This window comes from Aptenodytes forsteri, unplaced genomic scaffold, assembly GCF_000699145.1.
Source record: "Aptenodytes forsteri isolate BGI_AS27 unplaced genomic scaffold, ASM69914v1 Scaffold184, whole genome shotgun sequence".
In the NCBI taxonomy this organism is placed as follows: Eukaryota; Metazoa; Chordata; class Aves; order Sphenisciformes; family Spheniscidae; genus Aptenodytes; species Aptenodytes forsteri.
Genome location: NW_008796078.1, coordinates 1,888,802 through 1,915,958, shown reverse-complemented (window position 1 = coordinate 1,915,958; position 27,157 = coordinate 1,888,802). Strand labels below are relative to the sequence as shown.

Below are 27,157 nucleotides of genomic sequence, written 5' to 3'. Positions count from 1 at the left end.
GGCCAGCTTTCCCCAGTTTATGTACTGAGCATGACGTCCCATGGTATGGAATGTCCCTTTGGCCAGTTTGGCTGTGCCCCCTCCCAGCTTCTTGTGCACCTCCAGCCTTCTCAGTCAGTAGAGCATGGGAAGCTGAAAAGTCCTTGACTAGTGTAAGCACTGCTCAGCAACAACTAAAACATCGGTGTGTTATCAACATTGTTCTCACCCTAAATCCAAAACGCAGCACTGTACCAGCTACTGGGAAGGAAATTAACTCTATCCCAGCCGAAACCAGGAGAAATGCTCAAAAGGATTCCTCATCTCTTTGCTCTTCTGCAAAGAAACTGGGAGCTACAAAAGCCCTGACTTTAATCATCACTGTAGGAGCTTCCAGACCCCTTTCTGTAATATCGGCCCAACTTAGGGATGATGCCACAGAAAGCATGTCGGGGAGCCTCACAGTCCTGTTTGCACCACTGCTCTGGACCTACAGGTTTAAGGCGGCCATGAAGAAAGCAGATGTTGTCCTGGTAGAAGCTTGTCTAGGGGAAGAAAAAGTTCAGACCAGAAAATCTTTTCAATTTCCAGCTTCGTCATTTCAGATATGAGAAATAGAAAGCTAGGAGATTCTTGCTTTAAGGCGTTTGTTCTAAACCCCTCAAAAGTGTTATTCAGATATTTTTTCTCCAGCCACATATACAAATAAGTATGTGGAATGAACAACTCATTTTTTTAAGCTGCAGAGCTTAAAAATGGTAGAGATGAAGCTAATAATCCAACTGACTCATGGACAGAAAGATCTTTATTTCTGTCTGCTGCTATTTAACTTACTAGAAAAACATCCATGATTTCAGCAGCTGTGTGGTCTGGCTCTGGGAATACAGAGCTTGTGAGCACGGGTGAGTGTGCAGAAGTACAGGTACTTCTGCCTGACACAGAGGGATTAGGGATGGTTTCGATAATTCTGATGCAGTGGCCACCTCCTCCAGACTCCAGCAGAAGATGTTTAACTGAGGTATTCCATGCTCTTTTTAACTGATGGTACACAAATGTGGGTAGAGTCATATTTTTCTAAGTAATTTTTCTAAGCGTTTGGGAAGAATCAGTACCAAATCCACTAAAATGATTTGGTTTCCCGGTTAAAACCACTTTATGTATTATGAACAGTTTAAAGAGTTTCCCAGCTTCCTTCTTAAACAGTGTATTTGGGTAAGATAAGTCTTTAAGCTGCAGAGCTTAAAAATGGTAGAGATGAAGCTAATAATCCAACTGACTCATGGACAGAAAGATCTTTATTTCTGTCTGCTGCTATTTAACTTACTAGAAAAACATCCATGATTTCAGCAGCTGTGTGGTCTGGCTCTGGGAATACAGAGCTTGTGAGCACGGGTGAGTGTGCAGAAGTACAGGTACTTCTGCCTGACACAAAGGGATTAGGGATGGTTTCGATAATTCTGATGCAGTGGCCACCTCCTCCAACTCCAGCAGAAGATGTTTAACTGAGGTATTCCATGCTCTTTTTAACTGATGGTACACAATGTGGGTAGAGTCATATTTTTCTAAGTAATTTTTCTAAGCGTTTGGGAAGAATCAGTACCAAATCACTAAAATGTATTCCATGCTCTTTTTAACTGATGGTACACAAATGTGGGTAGAGTCATATTTTTCTAAGTAATTTTTCTAAGCGTTTGGGAAGAATCAGTACCAAATCCACTAAAATGATTTGGTTTCCCGGTTAAAACCACTTTATGTATTATGAACAGTTTAAAGAGTTTCCCAGCTTCCTTCTTAAACAGTGTATTTGGGTAAGATAAGTCCTTCTAGATCTGCACCTCCCCCCTGCCCCTTTTTTTTTTATTTCCCTGAAAGGTGCTTAAAGAACTCCGTGAGAGGAAATTATTTATCTTTACTATTCCATACTGGATTCTGGAAATCAATAGGTCAGACTTCAACTGGGGCAAGACCTAAATCTGTCAAAAACTACATGTAATTAGGCAAAACATCGTCCCAAAGCAGCTGTGGCTTTGTGTGCATAAAAATAGTTTGACAGACTAGTTGAATTAGATTTAAATTAGTTTGATTAAATATTTTTTTAAGAATCAAGAGAATACCTAGGATTACAGCCTCAGTAAGGAAGCATAATTATGGTTTCTGGTTGCCTGTTTACCAACAGAAATAATTTCAGGCTCAACTGAGAGCAATAAAAGAGCAAATTCAAGTTGAGGGGAGAGCAAATAAAGGAGAAGTGGGGGGAAAAGGAAATGTCAAAGTTCGGTTAAGGCTTTCTTTCTAATTATGCAGTGGCATTTAGGGTTTTGAGAGCATATATTTAAGATGTCAAATTAACTGACTTGAAGAATCTTTTTAATGTGACTGAACAACACATTCTGCGAGCATGGTAGGCATGGTGATTCATGATTTCATTTTCAAAAAATTTGTGGGATCTGAGATGGTGGTATCGTAGAAGCAGTCCTCTAAAAATAGGCAGGGAGAAAGAGAGGGCAGCACCAAAGTAAACCCCTACTTACGCAAAAGCAGACGGACCTACAGGCCCACTCCTTTCAGGGACACATTTGGCAACAGAGCCTCCCCCGATGGCTCTGAGAAGCTTAAATAGAAAGACAGAGGAGTCCGGTGTCTTGACGGAGCCATGTCAAACAACCTCCCACAGCAACAGGCTCCATCAGCAGAAGTTGAGCATTGGGCTTCAGCTTTTTTCAAGCCAAATTTTAAGCCCTGATGGTCTGTGGGAGGCAGGTGAGAAGAACAAAGAAGGCTGGAGGGTGGGTAGCTTTGATAAGGAGACAGACTGTGTTGCCACCAGTGCTGACAGTGGGAGAAGGAGGAACTGGTGCTTCTGCCCCACCAGTGTTCTTCTTGTGACTCCTCTGCAGTTCGCCGGATCTGGTATCTGATATGCTTGACATGCCACCAAAGCTACCATTCTGCGTGCTGGTCTTGACATGCCACCAAAGCTACCATTCTGCATGCTGGAGATTAAATCTTAATTTCCAGTCAAGACATAGCTTATAAGTACACGTGGTCAAGGTCTCCGTGTGACAATCTGTAGTCACTTTTGAACTTGCTGGATGATATCTAGCTAATCTGACAATAAGCCAGAGGTCCCAGAGGTAAAAGTTCCTACAGGTTTCATGAATATAGATGGAACTGGGAGATTGTAAGTGCACCAGCTGAGTGTGAACTCAAACCTTGCTTATACATCAGAGAAACAAGACAAAGCCACACCTCCATAAACACTCTACGGAAAGGAAAGTGGCAGTCAGAGCTTACACCTCAAGATGCTGAAGAGTTAACCTTGAAATGTTAATACATAGGTAAGCAGGCTTTTCTAATCCCCAACGTTCACACAGCCAATCAGAAAATCAGCTGTTTTCCACACCACTTCATAAACACAAGAACGTGTAATATTTCTTCTTTTTCAAGTAATCTTGCTGCTTCAGAGCTCTACCTATTTATAACCTGTCTAACAGCTGGGGCAGAGCTGCCCTGGAATTTGTGAAGCGCGCGTGAGCTGCAAGTCTCCTTCAGCAGAAACAGAGGTCAGTCCCTAAAAGTTTAGTTTAAAATGACTGAAGCCACTGGCAACCGTGTGTTACCTTTATTATAGAAATTTAGTCAGAAATGATGAAAAGAGAGATTGGTGAGCCACAGCAGGAACAAAGCCCACAGTGAAAGACTGAGCTGGTGAAGTTGGGCAATTAGCCTTTTGTTTGAAGCATACTGTTAAGAGGGGACACACAAAGCAGAGGGCATCACTGCTGTTCTGGGCTAATCCTCAACTCTGACAAGCCTGGCACTGACATTTCTGGTTTTCTGCTTTCACGTTACTGTTTTCCTAGTAGTTTGTGTCTTACCGTCATCAGCCTTTGTGTAACTGAACTAATGTCGGTTAGTAGATTTAAGGCTGTACTTAGAGACCATGAATTGCTGAATTTAGAGGCTATGCCATGTGTTGCGAACTCAGTGTTTAGAACAGGGTATGTTGTCTTCTGAATTGCAGTGGAAACCACTAGCTAGTTGCTAAGAGTTTGTTTTATATGGAAGAAGTCTCTAAAGTACGAACTGGTTCATTCACAGAATAAGTGGATTTTTTTACTGGTACTTTAACTTAATCTAGAGATTTCTACCGGGTAACTCTGTTAGACATTGACAATAAAGTGCACGGAGCTAAGAACACTGTCACCAAACCGTATCCATTATAAAGCTGTAATTTCTGTTGCTTGTAACATTGGTCAGCTGTAGCCGGATCTTTTATGTGCTGAAAACAAATACTGTTATGGGCAGGGTGAAGCATTCCATTTCAAAGGGGAGAAAACATGATGGTCTTGGTTTAAAAATTTAATCTTATGACCCAGGAAGCAAGAAGAAAACTGGGGCCAGGATGGGCTTGGTGGGGAGAAGGAAGAGTTTAGGGCATTATCCTGATCAGTTAGATTTTACAAACCTGATTTTTATTCTTAATGTGTATATTGATGCATATTTATCATACAGCTGAGCTCAGTCAAAACTCACCATCAGACCTGCGTGTTTCCTTCCTTAGTTCCCACCTCATTTTCTCAAAAGCAGAGAGAGCTTACAGAATGGTGTGCTTTTACTACAGAAGGATCTCACTCACCAGTGGAGCAACGGGGCCTGTTTTTAACCTAGAGACAATAGTTTCTGATCCACTGGATCCAGTCCTGAAATCCTTTCCACAGAAGGCTTTGAGTAGAGATTTATCAGGAGATGTGTTTCAGGAGGTGTGACAACCGTGGAGCTGCTGATTTTGTCTGCTGCCCTGCAAAGTACCACCTCCCCATTCCTTCTACCCCCACTGTAGTCCAGAACGAAGGCACCTAAGCCCAGGGGACAGCAGTAGGTAGCAGACCTGCCCCACTGTGTGAAAGACAGTATGAAAATGAGAAACAGGGTCTAGACTATTATGCACGCTAACATTATTACGAAAGGGGGGGGGGGAAAAAAAAGAAAAGGGGTGATAATTATTTTACCAACAAAATTATAAAAAAAAAAGGGGGGGGGGGGAACCGTATTGGGTATCGTAATGAAGTGATAAGCATTATTGAATAGTAGAGGCAAGTAAGAAAGAACTAGCCCACTCAGTTTAAAAAAACCACTTTTCCAGATATTGCTGCTTTAGCTTCTGATCTAACAGCTTATATCTAGTTGTATAACACACAATTTACTCTTTCTATCCAGCTGATAGATATACTTATGCTTTGGTAATACGTGCTCATTCATACACCCCAGAGACCTGGAGCAGGTGGAACTTGAGTCCGATCATTCTCTCATAGTCACTGCTATGGAATATTTTCACTTGACATCCATGTTTAGCAAAATCATTTGCATTTTTAAATTAGGCTTAGCAACATTTACTTCCTCATCTTTCTCAAGTACTGAAAATGCCTGTACAGCACCATAGAACTGTTTGACATGCGCAGATAAGCAGAATGGATTTAAGTACTTAAAACTTTTTAATCTCCTTTTTTTGCTTCTACATGACATACAAATGTCTTTGGTAAAAATAATTTATTTTTACAGTAGTTTAGAGCAACACTATACCAAATGAGATTATCTAGGTGTGTTAAAAAACTAGTAGGCAAACACTCAACTGTCCCAGAAATCTGAGCATTCGTTTAGTAATGCACCATCCCTGTTCTCTTCTCCATATATCCAACACCGTAATAATTCCCTGCTTCAGTTGCTCATAAGATTAAAGAATGCATCTGTTTGGCCTTGTAGGCTACAGGCAGTAACATTTCTTGGCTTACCGAGACTGGCCTGGGCAGAGACTGCCAAGACAATCAGAATTTAGGGCTGCAGGGAGTCAGTCTTTCACCTCGGTTTCATTGTTAAATAGCTCTTTTTTCCAAACCATTAAATATGTTACATTCTTTGGTGCAGTTATTTAGCAGAGTCTGGCCTATAGTTAACCACAACAGTTAAAACTTCATGGCATTTTGACACCTGAAAGTATCAACAATTTCTATGAAATCTTTTCCCTGGAAGTGTCTAAAATTTGGAAGCACTGTTTTGTAAAGCTTTATCTTTGTCTTTCTGGAGCAGCCTGGTCACTGACATACTGTTCCAGACTGTGCTGGTATTTGGGTAGGAGGCATTGGCCTGCCCTGCTGAGCAGGAGATCCAAGGATGCAGGAAAAGGGGAAGGAGCAGGACTGGCTTCTGTGCAACCCACAAACTGCTCTCAGGTTCATACCTATTACCTTGCTCAGGAACAAATCCTCCTTGAAAATAACATGCCCTGCAATGGTCTGATGGAACCATAATTTTTCCGTACCAACAATCTTCAAATACAGGAAATGGAAAAAGACAAGATTAACTTGAACAAAGCTAAATGATGGTATCAATTATGGTTTATTGGTTTATATTTATCATTGTTTTATTCGGGCTGGCCTTGAAATCAGATTTCTCAGCTTTTTTAACTGTCACAGTTATATTATCTAGTCCTCTGAGATTCTACTTGACATTTAAATGAGTACAGAAAGAACGAAAATAAATAAGCATAAGGCCTAGCAAAAAAGTAATTTAAGAAGACTAATGCAGGCACATAAGGTTTTACAGAAATGTGCATTAACTTTGTAGTCTTGCACAAGCAGTAATACTTTCTACTCATTCTGCAGCAAGAACTACTTTTGACCCCAGTCTGTAAATTAAAATGGTGACAGAGAAACATAAACTTTTTAATGGTCATGAGAGACAAGCATAGGGTAGAAGTATTAGGCTGGATATTGCTTTTGGCCTTGATGGATGCAGAGTCATTTCTGTGAAGTAAGTTTTACGCCCAACATGTGCATATTCATTGGAGCAGTCACTGGGTCGTTGATGACAAGATCCCATCAAACGCAATGAATTTGCCCAAGACCTCAAATTTCTGAAGCTGCAATGTAGGGAGACTTCTACTCTCCAAAGCCTGAGTCACAGTGAAAACCTGATAGCAGCTTTTCAGCACATGAATCAGAATTATATTGTACAAATTGTACTGAGAGGGGCAGACATATTGGCCTCAGGTGTCAGTTATGAAAGTTTTCTTTTAGTAAATAACTGTGATGAAATGACCAAAGCCACAAGCTTCCCAAAAAGTTCACACAAGCAGCCTCCTTTCATGCGAGTCCTACCAAACCTAGATGCTAAAAAAATTCCTAGGATCTCCAAAATTATGAGGTAGTTTGTTTAATTATTAGCTAAAGGGTAATCTCATGTGACATTTTAGAACATTTATTTAGAAATCATCATTTTACAGCTATTTTGTTTGTCTTTCTAAAAAAAAATAAATAAATGGTACTTGAAACCCTATTGGAATTGCAAGACTCAAGAAGCTGCAAGTTTAAAGAACAGAGAGGTCAATAATTAGGGGTCCTTACTGACAGGCTATATATATATACACACACATATATGTGTATCACAAGAAGTCCAAGAGGTTTTATTTAGCCTTCACATTAGCATAAATAATTCAAGTGAAAATAAATGCAAGGTTCTTTCTGGGAGCTTTGCAGATCAGCATTTTGATAACCATCAAAACAAATGATTTTGTCATACAGACAGAAAAAACAGATGGCTGCGTTGCTAGAATCTGCTGGAAAAGGCATTTTCTGCCATCCTAATGTAAGTCAAAAATACGTGAATGTTGCTGGTCATTTTCAAAGAGACAAAGCTCTCAGAAAATTTCTGGACAAAATATGGCACGCTGCCACTCCTTTGATATTTCCTGTGGCTTACAGTTTGCTTTGTCTCAGATGCATGGAGTAAAGCAATATTTTTTCCTGGGGCTTTCGCCGACATCAGCTCCTGAGGGAGCACGACATGCAGCTGTACGTTCTATGAAATAGACACTTACCATTCCAGTGAACGATGCCTCGGAGTAGCTATATTTGGTTATTGTGCTGTGGGGAAATTATGGTGATCTAAACTATCTTTCTAAAGCCAGGAGACTCTGACTTTGGTCTAATAAAAGTTTAGAGCAACTGTATTGTTTTTCTGCTTTTGCACAGATGAAATCAGGATGAGAATAGGGCTCAGAATTCCAAAACTGCCATCCCATCACAGAGTTATTGCTGAGAGCAGAAATGAATGAGGTCAGACACACCGTTAAATCCTCAAAAACAACTGTCATAGCAATCATGGTTGCTGTAAAATTTCACAACCCTCTTCACAAACTGTATCTTCATGGTTCTACATTTAAAAAAGGGATAAAGTGTTCAGTAGCATAATAGCATATAAGAAACAATACGCATCCTGAGGACAAACAATACCTGCCCAAAATATAGAGGGGAAACAACGTGGAAATAAACACCAAGCCTTTAATTTCTCGAAGGATAACGCTAAACAATCAGAACATCTGCTGCATTAATGTAAGATGCATGTTACCCACATTGGGCGCAAGGAGCAAGAGAAGATACAAACAAGCACAATCAGATACGTATTAATTTAAAAGTCACATTGTGAGAGTTCCATACCTGCATCACCCAAACCAGGACAGAGAGGAGACAGCTGACTGCCCTGACATACAGCTACCTTCCTGCTCCTACCACTGGACTCCTGTCAGCAACAGATGCTAACATTTAAAGTGAACAAAATAACTACTGAGTGTCATCGGGGAAAGCTAAAAGCGCAAGGAACAGCACAGTTTGAGCTTGCCTTTCCTGCTGTGGAGATACAGTTTCTGCTTCAGTTCTTTGCCCTTGAGGACTGCATTCTCATCAGCGCTTCGGCTGGTTTTATACACAAAACTACTATCAGTCTTGGGCTCAGCAGTCACTCGGCCTTCCTAGGCCACACGGTTGTATCCTGCACGTCCTCAGGCTTAGGCATTTAAACTATGTTTTTCCTTTGCACCCAGGAACTGTCTGCTCAGAATTATTTTCTCCTGTGATCTCTCCTGGGGCTAATTATCTTTTCCACTTCTGTTCGTAGGAAATTAAACATGAATTTTATGGGCAGATTGCAGTGCAGTTCCAAACCGGTTATTTCCTCTAACTCTCTCCTGGCTGTCTGAATTGGCATCTTGCATGTCTAGGTAGACTTGGTGTTGTGACAGAAGACAGGAGAGAGGATGGAGAAAGCAGAGCAGCACAGACCTGGGACGTAAAGACCCTTACGCAGTTTCCAGATGGCATTTACATGTTGACATACCAACCAGGACAGCACAGAACACGGCGAGTTCTGCACAGTTCCCCTGCAAATCCAAATACATACACAGAAGTTTAGCCTATGCTGAGGTGTATGGCACCAAACCCAGCCTGCTAGTGACGCCTAGGCCAAAGCTGATGAGGATCAGCTGTATGGACACAGTGGTAGAGTGACAGGGATGAAGTGGTTTGTGCCACCCGAATGTTGTCCTGCCACTGTCTTGGCATTTTGGTACTGTCTTGAACTGCGTGGCCGTAACCCACCAACTGACATAGATTAGAAACGAAGAAACCACGTTTAAGAGTGTCCTTTAGGTTACAAAGATATAAATTCAAATGTTAGAAAATGGCAGCTACGCAGTTCTCTGCTTCTTCATAATTCTGCACCTTTTTGCAGTCTTCCTGTTCATTGAATCAGGCAGAGATCCTGCGTTGCATAAATGTGGGCATACGAGGTAGAATTAAGGTTGCACAAGCCATCTGTATATAGTTCTAATTTGCAAGTCTTGTCTCTTCAGTTTAAATTCCTTTCTTTTAAAATAGATATTTCTTGAGAGCGAGGAATATAGTGGATTTTCAGTTCAACCTCTTCCCTAAGAAGAAGCTGGAAGAACTAATGCTTCATGGGAAAAAGGGACCAAATTCCTTTCTTTTAAAATAGATATTTCTTGAGAGCGAGGAATATAGTGGATTTTCAGTTCAACCTCTTCCCTAAGAAGAAGCCGGAAGAACTCATGCTTCATGGGAGAAAAGGGACCAAGCATCCCAAAGCTGTTTCTCTTCTCAAAAGCTGCTAGCAGCTCCTAGCCATTACAGCACTGTGCAAGAAGCTACTGCTATTGTGGCAGGATGAGCCCAGCCTTCAAACATCTCTGCTGAGTTACTATTTTGACATAGAAGAGGATTGGAAAACAAACAGATTTTCTTCTTAATTAAAAAAAAATACTAGTTTAATAAAAAAACCACAAGCTAGGGCTTGTTTTAATCTCACCAAAAGCTATAAGATATTTCACAGGACAAAGAAAAAGCCTTTCCTTACTGTCAGGCATTGATACAGACAACAGAAAGAGGCATTAGCACTTCCTAAAACAAACAGAAAAAAGTAGTTTGGCAATCTCTTATCTGGGGGAAATAGTACAGAACTGAAATAGACTTCACCCTAGAACAGACACAGGAAAAATAGACAGGCTTTTTTAAAATTACTGTTGTTAGAATTATACCTCTGAGACAGTGTTTCTTTCTTACCATCAGTGTGTTTTTTTATCTAGGGAATATTAAAATGCCAGTAGTACCAACCTTGGTTAATACAAGCTGAAATGAAAGCAATAAGGAAGATACAGACAATAATATATTTCTTTGCTTGTCATTCAGCTGTTTCCCAGCATCAGTACTCTGAAAAAAAATGAAATTGCTTTACTCTTCCAAACTGAGAGAACAGTGTTACGCTTTTAACGGTTCCCTGAGGCCATCTGCCAATGAGTAAAATATATTGTGTGTATAGTACATTATAGCCTTAACTGCTTTATAAACAAATTATTTCTTAACGTGTAGTTCTTTTCAGAAGTAACAGTCTTAATTTGCAGACAGTGGACACTGAGGTATCTGCATAGTTTCTACACTGACTCAAGAGTAGATTTCAGGACTTGAAATCGTTCATCTAGAGAATTTACTCCATACACCTCTTACCAGTCACAGAAATTATCATGCAAAATAGGGAAGAAAAAAAGAAAAAAAAGTTTCTCTACTTGCTTTTTATATGATCCTGGAAAGTAAAGGCTTCTTCAGGATCAAAGCTCAGCAAGTTGGTGATGATAATCTGCCTGGTAATGTCCTAGTAGAAATTCTTGGAGAGTTTTATGAAGAGGAGGCTTGGGGTTCAGACCCCAATTCGTGTTATTCATGTACAAGAATCTGCATAGTAAAAGGGTTGCTATTTACAATGTGATTGTGTGTTAAATGGTTTCTGGATATGTAGCATACTGCTTTGTGCCAGTATTGAGGCTCTAGATTTGAGTGCAGTGGTCCATGTTCACCAAATGAAAAGTATTGTTCTCACTTGAGCAAACAGGATTTCTACGCTGGAAACACGACTGAACCAAAAGTAGATATTAGCATCTAACAAGGGAGTTGTGGGTGACTATCTCATTAAGTAAAGCCAGAATTTGGGTGGTGGTTTTCTTCCTTTTTGTGTTATGTAACACCATTTAATTTTGGTTGTTTTCTCCCTCCAAAATAAGTATTTCCTAAGACAGAAAAAAAGGCAATATCTTGATGTTTCTGCATGGTAGCAGACAGTAACTCAGTATGAGTGGGGAGCAGACACATTTTGGAAGTGAAAAGATGTTTGTGGGAAGACAAGGATGTGAGGTGTAAAGGAAAAGTGTATGGGAAAGGACTGACATTTAAAGATACTGTGATTAGGACAAGGTTAGGTTCTAGTTAAACGAAGCTAAAATACATTAACCTGCATCTGATCCAAAGGAAAAAAGTCAGAATTAAATTGAGTTTAACAAATGCTGACCTGACCTTGGCTCTTTCTTCATAATCTATGCAATATTTCTTTCCTACGGATTAGGAATTATTCTGTACTGTTGTTTTGCCTTATTTTGACGGAGGTGTCTCTGGTAATTACTAGAAGTTCATCAAGCAATGCAAGCTAATGAGAGGTTAAATTTTGTATTACGTAAGCAGAAAACAGTGAGAGATTTTTCAGATGGATCTTCTTCTCTTTGAGCACCTCTAGTGAAGTATCTCCAAGAAAAATATCCTCACGGTGAACTTCCTAGAAGGCAGCAGTAGTGTAGAGCCTGCCAGGATGGAGCTGTAGAGTTAATTTATGATTACAGTAGCCATCTAGTCCCACCTCCTGCTCAAAGCAGGGCTAATCTCAAAGCAAACAGCAAAACGGAAAAAGTAAATGAGTTCCTCGGTCTCTTTCACCAGTGCAAAACTATTTTTGTGTTAGAGTCGCCTATAATTAAAACTGCAAAATCCACAGAACAGGAAAACGCTAAGAGACTGCATTGGCAGTGTAATAAATCAATGTCAATGGAATTTGACAAGTGTATTTGGAAACTGGATTCAGTACTGCCGTAGGTTTTATAATGTTAGTTCATTGGGTTCTGAAAATAAAAGAAAAAAAAAACAGATGAAAGAAAGAGAATATGACTTTAAATAATAGATATTCCTGCTTATATTATTTCTTCTACTGAAGCGTTAGTGAGTATATGCCATCCACGCCACATGAAATAGATGATGTTTTGGCTGCTCGGAAAGGGCATACCTTTAGGATGGTAGTCGGTGTCACTGGTAGGAGTGCCAGTGTATAACACAGCAAAGACATGTACCATTGTACCAACAGGTAGGTAACAAACGACAAAACAAGGCTTACCAGAGAGTCGAGTGTTTGGCTGGAATGTACACGCAGACACGATGGCTCCTACGCAGCTTTTTCACAAAGCTTTCACGCTGAATCCACTACAAAACTAGACTTTACCACTCTGGCGCGGGGGCTTGGCAACAAAGCTCCTACATAACAGCCCTACCTTCAGTACGGTAGTGAACATGCTTGAGAGGACTAGAAACTGGACCCATACCTTCCAGCAGTCCTCCCCGGGTTGCCAAATTAATGGTCGCCTAAGCAAACGCACCTCTGTGCACCTGCGGACTCATAACCACGTATCACTGCGGGCGTTGGGCAAGTACACGTGCGAATCAAGAGCGTAATTTTCTAACGCTTTGTAATAACTACCTATTGCTGATATGTAAAATGCCTACATGTAAAGTCCCAGTGGAAAGGAAGACAAATTTTTGTCTGCATAATTAACTGTAACATGTTTAGGACATTACATAACTACCACATTATATTGCTAGAGGGTACCGCTAATACTTTATAGCTTAGAAATTTTTATAACTGCTTCTTAAAAGTTAGCCAGCCATACAATGCAGATGACAGTGGCATATCCTGATAGTTGATGCTGTCAGGCAGAGAAATATTTTTCCTAAAATTGCAAAAATGTTGGAAAATATGTTTTTAAGTTCATATAAAGATGCCATTAAACTATTTAAAAGGGCAAAAAGCTTTCTTTTTCAGTGGGGTTTTTTTGGTTTACAATGGGAGGTCTGGCTGGATCTTTCCATCTGCTGTGATGGCTGTTACTGCAGATGGTCATAATCTGTACATATGGTATGTGCATACATAAACTGAAATCAGTGTTGTCGTGGGGTAAAAGCAGGCACACAACAGGAGCTCGGATGCCTAACACAAGAATATCAGTGAAGGGGATAATATAGAGCATTTTATTTTTCTAGGGGAAATTTACATAAAATTAGGGAAAGAAGCATTTACTGTTTGCTGGAAAAGGAAAAAAAAAAAAAGAAATCACAGCTCTTAGAAGATAAATTCTGGATCTGCAGTTTGGAATCAGGTGTTGGCTTCAGCTCAGCCCTGAATCTGTGCCAGGTTTTGGTTTAAATCAAGACAACACCAAACTCTCACAAACTTCTAAAGAGATATCCGCAGCGCTCAGAAGTAGGACAGTCAGCCTGGCTTTGGAGTTCCTGCTTCTAACTCGGAAATAAAGCTGGAGGAGGGATTTTCTTATTTCTGAAAATTAGAAAATGGCCTTCCAGTCACGTAAAAAAATAAATGTCTTCAGAAATGAAATGGTCTTTAGATCTGAAGTTTCTGTTTAAGTCAATCTCACGACCATTAAATGGTTGCTGAAACTCATAATGATCAAAGAAGGGGCAAAAGACCTTGTCGTTAAAAGTAGTACTTTCCAGTGAATCACATGTAAACTTACTAGATAGTAAGCTGTTCTACCACCTGTTGTAGTGCCCGGTTAGCACTGCTGAAAACTTCTGCTTGCATATTGGCTCATGAACCACGGTTAAAAAAAAATATTTCCATAAAGTCTTAAACTTCTACTTAGGAAGCTTGGAAAGTTAGGAAAAATACTACAATATTTATGTGTTGTGGAGAGAACTCTAAAAGCAACTCACAATTTCTACATATATCAACGCCTGCACTTATGAAACATTTAGCAACAAGTGCCTGAAAAGAAGAAATCATTGGAAAAGCAAGACGTGAAGAGTTTATCTGATATACGATCACATGCATTTTTAACATTTCCTCTATCCAGTTTATTTATTTTTTATTTTTATTTTATTATTTATTTTTATTTTATTTTATTCTATTTACAGTATATTTATTTTTATTACATTTGCCCATTCGTCAGACAAGCTAATTGTCAGAGCAGATAAAGTCATGACTCTTAACTTTCCTTTTTTTTCCTTTCTTATTATCTACTCTGCTATCCTCTTTGCTAACCTTTCAGCCTTTCTTGTACTAGGAAAAGGCTTCACATATTCAGCTACAAGGCTAGAAAAGGAGCATATATTGACTTTAAAAGGGTTGCTGCCATTCTAATATGACTTTATAAGCTTCTGTTTCTTTTTCTCTCTTATTACAGGTTTGTTTTGTGAATTTAGATGCAAACAGAGATGATTGCAGCGATGAGCAAGTGAAACAGGTAACAGTTTAGGTCTTAATAACATGCACAGTGGGTCTAGTCAGGTACACCAGGACTCTCCAATACAAACCCAGATCACAATTCTAAGGACAAATTGAAGCCAGCCCTAGATTTTTCACCCTTACAGAGAGCAATGCCTCAGGAATCTGAAATTATCTCAACACCAGGCCCTATTTTATAGCTTTTCTTACTCCCATCCCAGAAATACCTAATGGATTGTTGCAGCCTGTGAATTCACAACAGTTATCATGCGAGTGGATGTCTTGCTCAGCCTTGGTTTTATCAGAGAAGTGGACATGGATATGTCATACATCCAATTTTTTAATTTGACATAATACTACATAAAATTAATTTCTGATGTCTCTCTTTTCTACTGCCAAAAAGCCTTTGAGAATCTCCTACTCATTTAAATCTTGTTCAGGTGACCAGTCTTACTCAGTCAAAGTCCAGATAGTTTGATTATGTGGTCTTGAGGAGGGGTCTAGACAAAACAGAACTAAAGGTGTGTTTTACCTGTTTCACTGAAAGTTTGGAGGGTAGAAAAAAGGGGTTAAAAAAAAAAAAAAGAAGAAAGCTTGGTTATTTTACAAACACTAAGACAAACTACATCACGATACGCTATTTAAAATACGTACCATTCCTAAAAAGCCCTCAAATCTGAGGAAGTCACATTTTAAAGATGTGGCCTGGTGTCAGTTTTGAGTTTACATCTTCCTTTATCAGTTCATTTTCATCATCCTGGTTTGGTGCCTATGATCGACACAGCAATATGGCAGCAATATGTGGTAAGTGAACAAAGGTGGGATCTCCTGACAATATCCAGGGAGTTCCTCAGTAAAGCATTACGGTTAGTTTGCCGAAACCACTTTTAGCTCATGGGAGGACAACCAATGCTGGGGCCTTGTTGCCTCCTGCAAGTCGTTCATTAGCAGGAACTGTTTTTCTATGCTGTTTTCTGCATCTTGGATCTGTGAAAATTCAGATGTCAAAAATAAATACGGCTTCTTGCAGCAAAATGATTTTTCTGTTGAATCAGCAGGTTAACTGTGCAGAACAGCTTGAGAGGTTCAACTTTACTGAATCCACAGAAGCACTGGTTGTTTTCTAATAAGCAATGGTTTTATTGTTGTTTACAGTGTTTATTAAGGAACAAAAGCTGTAGCAAGTCATAAGGAAATACCAAAAGTTTCTCCCTCAATCTTAGAGCTAGATATCTGTAAAAGCCAACTTAAACTAGCTTTATGCAGCTACCCTTTACAGAGCCTGGCGATTAGATTACTCCCTCACAAGCACAAATCACCTTTGAAAGCAGCTGCATGATTTTTACCCGTCAGCCCTGCAGCAGCGGTGCATTCACTGCCCACGCGCTTCGCCTAGCCCTAAGCTCTTCCTTCGCAGCAGAGCCCGGTCAGCTCCCCGAAGTGCTGCACCCCGACATGCTCACAGCTGGCCCTCCCCGCCTGGCACGCGGCGGGACCGGTAACGGAGAGACCGCCACGTTTGGCCGCATTTTAGAAAGGTAGTTTCTGGTGCAGAGTCAACATGTTTATTAGCTGTGACTGGGTGATGACACTTTTCTTTTAGTTTTCAGTGTAGGTAATAAAAATTCACTGCTAGCACAGGTACTGTGTATTCTTCTAAGAGGAAACTCGCTCATGACAATTTTTGTGTATAATATCCAGTTTGTGTAAATTAGCTTTGAGTGGGGTGGATTTTTATACAACACACTGATGTGGTGAAAGGATTTCATAGAAGAATTTTAAAGGCGTTAGCATAGCTGTTGTTCATATGAAATGTATAACTAATAGGTACTGTTAGGATTTTGCATTACCCTTTGAACCTTGGAATGGGTTAAATTGGGGTTTTTTGGTGTAAAATAATCATCTTTCCAGACTTTTCCTTTTTTATTCTGAACAAAAGGTAAGGAACTGAAGTAAAAGATACACAAAATGCCATGATTTCCTACCAAAGAAATCTGATAAAATGTGGCAATTTAGGCAGTAGAAAAAGAGAGATACATAGAGAAATGTGTGTGATAACAGAAAGGTTATAATTTGAGAAAAGAAAAGGATGAGAACTTTTTTGTACTATACTAAAATGTCAAACTGAATTGAAGCACTGAATTTAGTTATGTCAAATATAAATACTTAGCCTCATCTGAAGATCAGTCTACAGAAAAGTGAATTGTTCCCCAAAATTGAATTAGATTTGCTAAGCCAGAAAGTTTTATTATATCTAATTCAGTACTAATAACAGTACTGCAAGCTTATTATTTTGAAGATGAAAAGGAAAAAGTGAAGTATCGTTGAATTGCATAGTAACTAAAGTGTACAGCTGGGTGCCCAAGATCTGCATTCCCTTAATGGCTTTGCCATTTGATGGGCTGTGTCAGTGCATAAAATGGAGGTGGTATTTACTCCCCCTGTAAGAGGTCATCCTTGATTCCCTGTTCCTAAAGCAAGCACACTGAGATCCTTGGCAGAAAAGAACCGCAAGCATTCTTAGAGTAGGTGTTGTCCTTTTGGTCTGGCCTTTGTACGCGAATGAGCACAGATGTCTCCTGCACATCACTGGGGACTCCTAGCAGTACTGCGATACAGATCTATGTTACACGGCATCACTGGTGTTGTGACTATTACCGCTTTGGGCTCTGGCAAATACATAACAGGTAGAAAATGATTGTATCATTACAAATGAAAGGTCATGAAGGTGTCCAGTGGAACAGCAAAGAAATGCATATTTCATCTGCGTATTAAATCCTTCCGTTATTCCAGGTTTAGTATTGCATCAATTTGATGAGCAATTTCCAGCTAACTTTCCCTTTGGTTTCTTGCTTGTCCTATCTATGCCTGGAGGAAAACTGGAAGATTTGCCCTGTTCTCATTACCGTACTTACTGAATCTTTTCTGGTGTAGACAGTAACAGGCAGTGTTCTCAGCCTCTTAGGAACTCACTCGTAATAGGGAGGCCAAGCATTTAGATGCACAAATACAGTCAAGCTGTTCAGCGCATGACGATGTAAGGGATGACAGATTGTCCCGCTGGACAGTTGTGCAGAAGTTTATACTGTCACCATTGTCTTGCCTAGTGGCTCAAAGGAAAGTATGTGCATTTTAATGCTGCCAGTTCTATTTTTAATCGACCCAAAGTAGTAAGTTCAAGTAAACTTTCTAAAGGGATGCCTATAAGTGGTGTTTCATTTTGGTATTTAGTAATATAACTGTGCAACTCAGACTTCATTACCTGAGAGCAAAATCTGTCTTTCATACTACAGAGATTAATCAGCGTCTCTCCAAATCTCCCCAAACTCATCAGTTCGATGAACGTACAGCCACCAAAGGAAAATGAAATAGTCCTGCTGAGTGGATTAGCATCAGGAAACCTTCAGGCCGATTATGAAGTTCCCCAGGTAGGAAGCAAACTCATCTTTAAGATCACATCACACCTGTGAAGGATGGAATTTGGAAAATGGAAAAAAGGAAGGTGAAAGCAAAGACCTTGCACCAGTTTAAGAGATGAGTGGGAGTTTGCAAACATAAAAAAATGAATCTGTCTAACAAAAGTCTGTTAAGTGTGTGTGGTGGGGGGGTGACACAAAGATAGGAGAGAGCTCCTGCATTCACTCTAGATCCTGTGGATGTCTGGGTTGCAGCTGATAATGCTTTAAGCCATGTTAGCGGTTGATCCTTCAGGGGAGGCAGGCATTGGCGGCAGAGATGATTCGTAAGCCCAGATTTCAAGAGTAGCAGGAGTCAGAGGGGCAGCACAGAGCAGGGAAAGGAAAGATGTAACACTTTTTCTGTGCACGTAGCTAGATCAGGGCACAGCTCCTACAGACTCCCTTTCAAGTGAAGTCTTGCTACTTCCCACTTTTGTTCCCAATCCATCTCCCACGCGTGCACCTCAGAAAAGAGCTGACGATAGGACTTGAAGATCCTAGAGGCTACTGTAAGCCTGAATGTGGCGATGGAAAATACCAAGCTACATTAACCATATCAGAGCTGATACCCCATTTAGCTTCCGTCAACTTAAAAAGTAATTAATGCATTAATTAAAACTTAACATTTAAAGGAGCTAAAGGCAAAAATTCTCGTGCTAACTCCTCCACTCCCATTATTGCCAATGAAACGTTCCCTATCTGTGATCTGGAGGCCGAGAATTCCTCTCACTGGCACCAAATAGAGAAAGGAAGCAAACAATAACATTTGCTGAAAGGCATTTTAATACACAAGAAGCTTAACTCCTTATTGTAATAAAAAGCTTTTTCTTCCTTTCCATTTTTATCATACTTTATGCCTGTTCATGTCTGTGTAAAGAAAGAGAATGAAAAATACTTCAGTATTCTTCACCCTGATTCTGATCTCATTCGGCCAAGCATGAATTTGGAACAGCTTCATTAAAGCCGCAGAGTTATCCTGGAGTACAAAACTGTCTCAGCAAACTTAAAACATGAACAGGTATCTCCAGTTTTATCTGCTGCAGGGAAAAAAAAAAAAAAAGCAGAAAACTTTTTTTCACTGAAATTAACTTGTGTACAAAAGTCTTCATGAAGCAGACCCTGCAACAGCTGTATTGCAAAAATCATTGAATTTTTTCTTATACCAATAAGCTGATCTTTAAAGAGAGAAATTGCCTGGTTATTGAGCATTCTTGCTGCTTGTGACTAATGGCTGAATTTAGAAAGATTTAAAAAAAAATAAGAGCACAAGCCTGTGGTGGGAGCAGTGGAGTTCCAAACCCCACTTCCCCGGGGGGAAGCCGCTGCAATACACACAAGGGTGTTTCGAGGCCCGAACAAGATGACTCAAGCACCCAAGTCATCCCCATCTCCGAAAGACTGCAGCCACTGAGACTGGCAGCCTTCTCAGAGAGAGTGCAGGCAAGAGACAAATGAGCACTAACCTAAATTGCTGTCTTGTAGGATGAGTAAAGCTCTGCATTGAGACTGGGTGAGATTTATTGGCCAGATAAGCACGAGCTGTGTTCATCCTTACATTCGTTTGGCTTTTGAGAGAATTCCGTTTGTAAGGAGGCTCGCGTAGTTTCCATACAAGGATTTTTATACTGTTCCCCCTCAGCCCTTTTCACAAGTACGACTCTGCAAACTGGGGGCTGGAGAAACAGCAGGGCAATGTTTGATTTAAGGCTGCATCTGTTTTTAATAATGTTTTTCACAATATGGTGTGTGCTCAAGTCTGATTCAGCAACAATTTCTTAGCAGCTAGTTCAAAAAAAAAATCTATCTTTTCTGTTTTAACACACTAATTTGTCCGGTTTTCCATTCAGACACACTTTTTAGGTGGAAAGGAAGAGCAGGCTAATAAAACATGCTATTCCAACGTAACACTCATCCCGCTCCCTTTATTACTAGGCATTTGCTTTGCATTCCCACTCAAAGACAAAAGATCTAGGATGGGGTTACTTTCTGCTAGATACTGCGCAAATGCACAGGGGGTCCAGGGCATCTTTTGCACAGCTTAAAATCTACCGCCTCAATCCAGAGCTGGTTCCACTCAAGCTGGCTCCTTCCTGGGGGCCTGGAGTTAAAGCACAAGATCACAAGCTGCAAAAGCTTGGCTTTGCTTCAGAGTACATCCGTACCGCAAACGTAGTCCCATGCAGAGATATCACCTTAGCTCTGTGGTTGTATAAATATCCAACAGTTTTAACAGCAGTAAAATGAGGATAACCAGAGTTCCCCTCTCTCAGTTTCTGTCCAACTTTCAAGTTAATTGTACGGCTTCTCTGGGTAAGACCGTTTTATAGAAAGGCTCAGCACGGTGCGCACTGGAGCGCCATTTCCAGTGGGAGGTTACACTGGTCTGAAATAATGGGGCTTTGGGCAAATAAGGAGCGAGGGGAAGAAGAGCAAAGAAACAAAATAAAAACAGTACTTTAAAACAGTCTGCAGGAACATCTAAAGGTGACCCGCTCTTAACAATCTCGCCAGCCAGTATTTACAGGGCTGCCTTCAAACAAGCGTTGCGACAGAAATTATCCTGAAAAGGAATTCATACCCACAAACAATTCCCTCAAGAGGCAGGTAATACTGGGTGGTGCGAGGCCATTAATAACAGTATGTCAGATGGCTAACTCTGACATGGCTAAAAGCAAGTAAGTCTCTGTCGTTAAAACAAGGAGTTGATTGAAAACAAACAACTTGGTGATTTCAACAAAATAAAGATGCCCCTGTGATACGGCTGGGTTCTCTACTAAAACGCCCGTATAACAAAAGCTGTCAGTCCAAGCGGTCTTATTTTGGCATATATGTAACCGCATACCGTGTTACAAACATCTAAATAACAAATTGTATTGCATCTCTGCAACAGAACATTCCTGAGATATTTATAGAGAGGGAAGCTTAAAATGAGTTTTATTTTTTAATTAAATAACTATTTTAGATTCTTTTCCCCTCTAGTGTCCTTGGCTGGCAGATGTCTGCTTGGTTCAGTGTGCGAGGGGGGACAGGAAAAATAGCGCAAGCTGCATCATTTTTGAAATAAACAAGTTTCTGATTGGACTTGAGCTCGTTCAGGAGAGACAGCTGCAGACAGAAGCTCATGTCTTAAAGCCCGAGGATGACACAAACTGCTCGGTGTCCTCAATAGAAGAAGATTTCCTCACAGCGTCTGAGCACCTCGAGGACGACAACGAGGCTGATGAATATAAAACTGGTAAAAGCAACGCAACTGAGCATAATTCTGCTATCGTTCGTACTGCAAAACAGCCATGGCAATGCTCACAGAAACTGCACTTGATGTTAATTCATGCATATATTTATTTGTAATTTAGAAAACGGACAGCCATTCGTATTTTTAAATTGTTGTTCAAAGACAAGGATACATGGTTGTGCAGTAGTTTTACAGAGCAGTAATGCGTTACACGGTTGTGCAGCTGTTTTCTTCTTAAAGTTACAGGGTACTCTGCAAAAACTAGTTTCCTATTTTTCTTTTGATAGGTCATGAAAAAGTAAGTGCTTCAGAAGCATCTTCAGATGTCAAAAAAAATAAAGGAAAGGGATTTGAAAACCTCCACTACAGAAAAGCCAGGTTACCGTTCATTCTTGAAGGGAACTGCATTAGTAAAGATAATGCAGCTACTAGAGTCTCTGAAGCTGTGAATATTGTGGCTGAAGATGGCATCTTACAACCTGAAGATAAGTCAGACCAGGAAATACTGTGGCAGAAGGAATTAGCTGGCAGAGCTACTTCATCCTTTAGTACCACTAATTTGACTAGTGAGGTTGAAAATTCCTGCTCAGCGCACGTGTTAGAAGATGTATCTTTAGCCAAAATGGCTAAAGAGGAGCTGGGGCCTCTGTATGACCCAACAGCGAAACACAACGGTAAGACAGACGGAGAGGATTCTGCAGGTATCAGGAAAACCGATCCTCCCTCGCAAAACGAGCAGGCAACTACAGGTCAGTATGCCACAAATTTAGCAGAATCTGTTCTGCAAGATGCGTTCATTAGACTGTCACAGTCTCAACCCACTTTTAGTGAGGAGGCTGCAGTCAGCATCTCCGTAGGAAGCTCCTGTAAGTCAGAAGACGCATCTGCTTCCCGATCGTGGAATGAACTTCCAAAGATCGTCATAGTGCAAAGTCCAGACAGTTCTGAGAATGTATCTGACTGGCCAGGGTCTGCCTTCCCCAACCTGTGCCACTGGACTGAATCAGAAAGTTCTGCTGAAGTTTTGGATTACTTTGAGGAAGAACATTCAAACGGACACGGCCAGAGCGCGCTGGAAGTGGCTCTGGCTTGTGCAGCCACTGTTATTGGAACCATTTCCAGTCCCCAGGCTGCAGAAAAATTCAGACGGGATCAAGAAGCCACAGACTCTAAAAGCGGAGTGGTTGATAATGAAGAGCTGCACACAGCATCTTCACAGCTGCTTGATGACTGTGCTGGCACAGAATATTCATTTCCATCTGCGCTGTGTGGCATGACTCAAGTAGCAAGCGCTGTAGCCGTCTGTGGTCTGGGGGAAACGAAGGAAGAGACGTACCCTGCAACTTCGAGTGGACTTCTGTCTGCTGCTCAGACTTCTGCAGCCATTACTCTTCATTGTAGCATAGCTATAGGAAGCAGCATGGAGAAGCTAAATGAGAGCATTGCAGAGGCACTTCTCAAAGAGGCATCAGTAATTTTGACAAAACCCAACACATACAAAAATGTAGGGCATTTTATGGAATCCATAAATGGAAAAATCATTGAAACAGCAGCAAGGCCACGGATTCCACACACTGATGAAGTAATCAGGGATGAACTTGCGCAAAACTTATCCAATATTATTCTACGACATTCTATTGAAGAGGTTAGGAAGAAGAGACAGCTACACCCCCGTTCAGAAAACGGCTCAAGTACACAAGACATTTTCATGGAGACTGCAAACGAGTTGCTTTTTAACGTAATATATTTCACTTGCAAGAAGATGAATGACATAAGACAAGTTGAAGAGTGTTCTCCTCTCTTTTCGGAAGGCACAAAAGCAGAGAAAGTAACAAGAGCAGAAGGATGGCCAACACAGGCAACGGCACGTGAAACTTCACACAGCCCCCTTGATCACTCTGCTGTTAAGCCGTTTGGTACATCCTACGGCCCTAGTGCTAGCAGAGATCTTGGAAATGTCACAAACACTACGAAAAGTAATATGAAAGATGTAAATAGCAAGGAAAGTGCCACGCTGAATTCAGAACCAACAAGTAGAGCTGCAGGGCATAACGCACTTGTCGCAAAAACGTCTCCCAAGAAAAGATACCTGAAAAGAACCGCACGAGACTGTTACAAATCCCCAAATAACAACCATCAGAAGAAGAAAGATTACAGATCATTTTCGGACAGGGAAAATACCTTTGCAAACAATGAATGCAGGCACGGTGTTCAAGAACAGCTGTCTTCCAGTGCCACCATGAATGCAGAAAAACAGGCCAAGCATAAGTGTGATGCTGTGCTAAATAATGATGTTCAGGTTAGCTTGTCGTTATTAGGAAATCGTGTCTTGCTTCCTTCTCAGCCTGTGGTACAGGTGAAACATTCAAGGGACAAATATTGTATAACAGATTTTGCAGAAGAATTGGCAGAAACAGTTGTCTCTATGGCAACAGAAATAGCTGCCATTTGTCTTGAAAATTCAAATGGAAAGCAACCCTGGTTCTGTGCATGGAAGAGAGGCAATGAATATCTGGTGACCCAGAGTTTATCATGCAGAACCATGAAAAGGAAAAAGGAAACCCACGCTAACGGTTCAGTTGTTCGGAAGCACAGGGCACCTAGACTTAGTGAGATCAAAAGAAAAACAGATGAGCATCCTGAGCTAAAGGAAAGGTTGATGAATCGGGTAGTAGATGAATCTATAAACCTTGAGGACACACCAGATTCAGTCAATATCTTTGCAAATGAAGTGGCTGCCAAGATCATGAACCTCACCGAACTCTCCATGGTTGATAGCATCTGGCAAGGTCCAAACCACCCCAGGAACAGGCTGCACTGTGACAGATGGAGCCGAGCCAAGGCCTCGAGCTGTGAGAGCATACCGGAGGAGGACTCGGATTCCAAAGCCTCTTTCAATACCCTAGGCCTAATGAACACCTTTGGTCAGCCTGTGAGCCAGACAAGTTCTGTCTCAAAGCAGTCTAGTTGTGAAAGCATTACAGATGAATTTTCGAGATTTATGGTGAACCAGATGGAAAATGAAGGAAGAGGGTTTGATTTATTACTGGATTACTATGCAGGAAAAAATGCAAACAACATCTTAACTTCTGCTTTGCAACAGGTAGCCAAGAAAAATGGTCATCTTAATGTAAGACCAAGTTGCCCATCCAAACAGTCCAGCACAGAAAGCATAACAGAAGAATTTTATAGGTATATGCTAAGAGAAATAGAAAAGGAAAATAAAGATAACATGTCTTCCCCTCGGAACTCAACAGACTGGTGCGGCAGTTTGCTACCACCCTCTCTACGATCACCTTTTTGCTTTAGGCAGTCGTCAGTGCCTGACAGCAGATCATCAGGCTCTAGGCTAACAGTTAACGTCCCGGTTAAGGCCAATTCATTAGATGGATTTGCTCACCATCACCAAGATTCCTTAAGTGTACAGCCGGTCAGTACCGTGGCTTCTTCAGGTCTTTGCAAGTCTGACTCATGCCTGTACCAAAGATGCAAGACTGACCAGATAACAGATATGTTGATTCACGAGACGTGGGCAAGTTCTATTGAATCTTTAATGCGCAAGAACAAAATCATAGCAGATGAGGCAGAGGCTGCAGAGGCAGACCAGTTTCACAGTGATTCCCCACCACATGTGGAACAATATGCAAACAGACTGGCTGCAAATATTGTTGAAAGCGGTAAAAATTTAATTGTTGTCCAGCAGGATTCTTTTGATTATACAAGCCGAGAACACATGCTGGAAAGCAAACATCCCCAAAGCGCAACTCAGATTCAGTCAAAACCCAAAAGGGATGGAGTAAATTTGGACGAGAAAAAAGAGCATATGAAGAGCCCTGGATGCCTCCCTGCAGGTCAGCACAGGGAAGTGCCTTTAATTCAGATAGAAACCGATCAACGAGATGAGCCAGATAAAGGCTCAGAGTCCTTAACTTCATGTGGCCCTTCTGGAAAGGAGCATCAAAGCAAAGAAAAGCCTCCAGAAGCTTTTGACGGGAAACACACGGTTTCCAGTTCCCTACTAAACAGGTAAGTGACAAAACAGCAAATCAGCACATTGCTTTGGTGTTTGTTCTTAATTTCCCAGGAAAAATTACTTCGATAAAGGAAGAAGATAAGAGAAGCACTTTTAAAGAAATAGACAGGTTAAGTTCTGACTACAGGTTTCTAATGGCATAAAAATCACCCAATCGTATATCACAGTGCCGATTTCTGGAGCAAATTACATTGACTATGACAATAGCATGGTTCTGAGATTCAAATCTAATACTGCACAGACAAGTAAGTTTTCCCTCTACAGATATTTAAGTCTTCCATAGTCAAGGCAGGAAAGATGGACGAAGTTTGAACTATCATTTAGCGCCGGCTGATATCTCAATTAAAAAAAATCAGAGTTAGTGTAAAACAGAAGATAGCAGAATTTGACTTGTAGTTCTCTACTATGCTTGTTCGTACAACTAATGCTTTGTGTACCTGGAAACAAGACCAGACTTCCGAGAGCTTGAAGTTCAGCTTTGTGTTTACAGTCTGGAGCTACAAGTAACAAAAATTCTTTAGTGGAGGAAATAAAATAGTAATTAAAAGCACCCCTCACCTCCTTTGGTTCAAGACTTCTCTGGTAGAATTTAGATACAGAAAAGAATAAAATTTCATTTTATTTTGATTTCATTTCACGGAGTTTATACCACCCTCTCCTTACAGCTGTACTCCTTTTGTTGAGAAATCTGCAACTTGCTTTGGTTTAGGCAAAGTGTAAGCCCAGTACGAGAGCGCAGTGCAAATGTCAAGGATTGCTGGGGATGCTATGAGGCTAAGAGCAAGGCTCTCTCTCAAGGCATTGCCTATTTCTAACTATACTTCTTCATCGTCTCTGTTACTTTAATGGTATGTAAAGTGCCAATCGCTTGGAGCATTGCAGCACTCCATTATCTCAGAGCGCTAGAAAGAGTGCAGGTGCTAGTGTTAGAAACCATTTTGTAGCTCCTTTTATTCTAGGCAGTGCTCTGTTTTGGCTTTTGACAAAGCGCTGCTTGAAGTGAGAAAGCATGTACTTTCCTGTGTATGGTAGCAATTAGATGGATAATTATCATAGTCCCTATTCTTTCATACTGACTCTCCCCCACTAACCTTCCTCTTCCTTCGAACGCAACCTGCTTTTAATAAGATGCATTTAGAAATCTACCTATTTGGAATCTTGACTGTCTGAAAATGAAGTTATTTTTGCACAGTTTATGAGCCCTTTAATAACAGCTTTTCCTCTGCCTTTGATGCAGAGTTCCCGAAGCGGCTATGGGAAGTTTAAAGCAATAGGATTGGTAGGGCAGAATTATTAACCAGAGGCTACATCTACAGGAGCATTTTGGTTCAGCGATGCAGTGCAATTCTGAATCAACTTGTCTCCATTTCCATGCAGCATGCAGTGCAGATTTCTTTTAAAGGAATCTCAACTAGGAGCTGCACAAGTGTGTACCAGACGTGCCTGTATCCCTACTGGGAAGGCAAAGCTTCCAGTGGTTCTTCACATGGATTTCAACTACTTACAGAATCATAGAATAGTTTGGGTTGGAAGGGACCTCTAAAGGTCACCTAGTCCAACCCCGCTGCCGTGGGCAGGGACATCTTCAACTAGATCAGGTTGCTCAGAGCCCCGTCCAACCTGACCTGGAATGTTTCCAGGGATGGGGCATCCACCACCTCTCTGGGCAACCTGCGCCAGTGCTTCACCACCCTCAGCGTAAAAAGATTTCTTCCTTATATCTAGTCTAAATCTACCCCCCCTTTAGTTGAAAGCCATTCCCCCTTGTCCTGT

The 27,157-nt window shown here is 40.9% G+C and overlaps 1 protein-coding gene across 1 annotated transcript in view; it reads left to right on the top strand.

Annotated features, from left to right (window-relative positions):
- The window catches only part of SPHKAP (SPHK1 interactor, AKAP domain containing), a 55,055-nt gene that overhangs the window by 16,335 nt on the left and 11,563 nt on the right, over positions 1 to 27,157 (top strand). The window contains exons 3-6 of the mRNA XM_009286689.2: positions 14,621 to 14,680; positions 17,955 to 18,089; positions 21,099 to 21,354; positions 21,639 to 25,377. Of these exons, the coding sequence (XP_009284964.1) occupies positions 14,621 to 14,680; positions 17,955 to 18,089; positions 21,099 to 21,354; positions 21,639 to 25,377 (4,190 nt within the window). The remainder of the gene's footprint in view (positions 1 to 14,620; positions 14,681 to 17,954; positions 18,090 to 21,098; positions 21,355 to 21,638; positions 25,378 to 27,157) is intronic.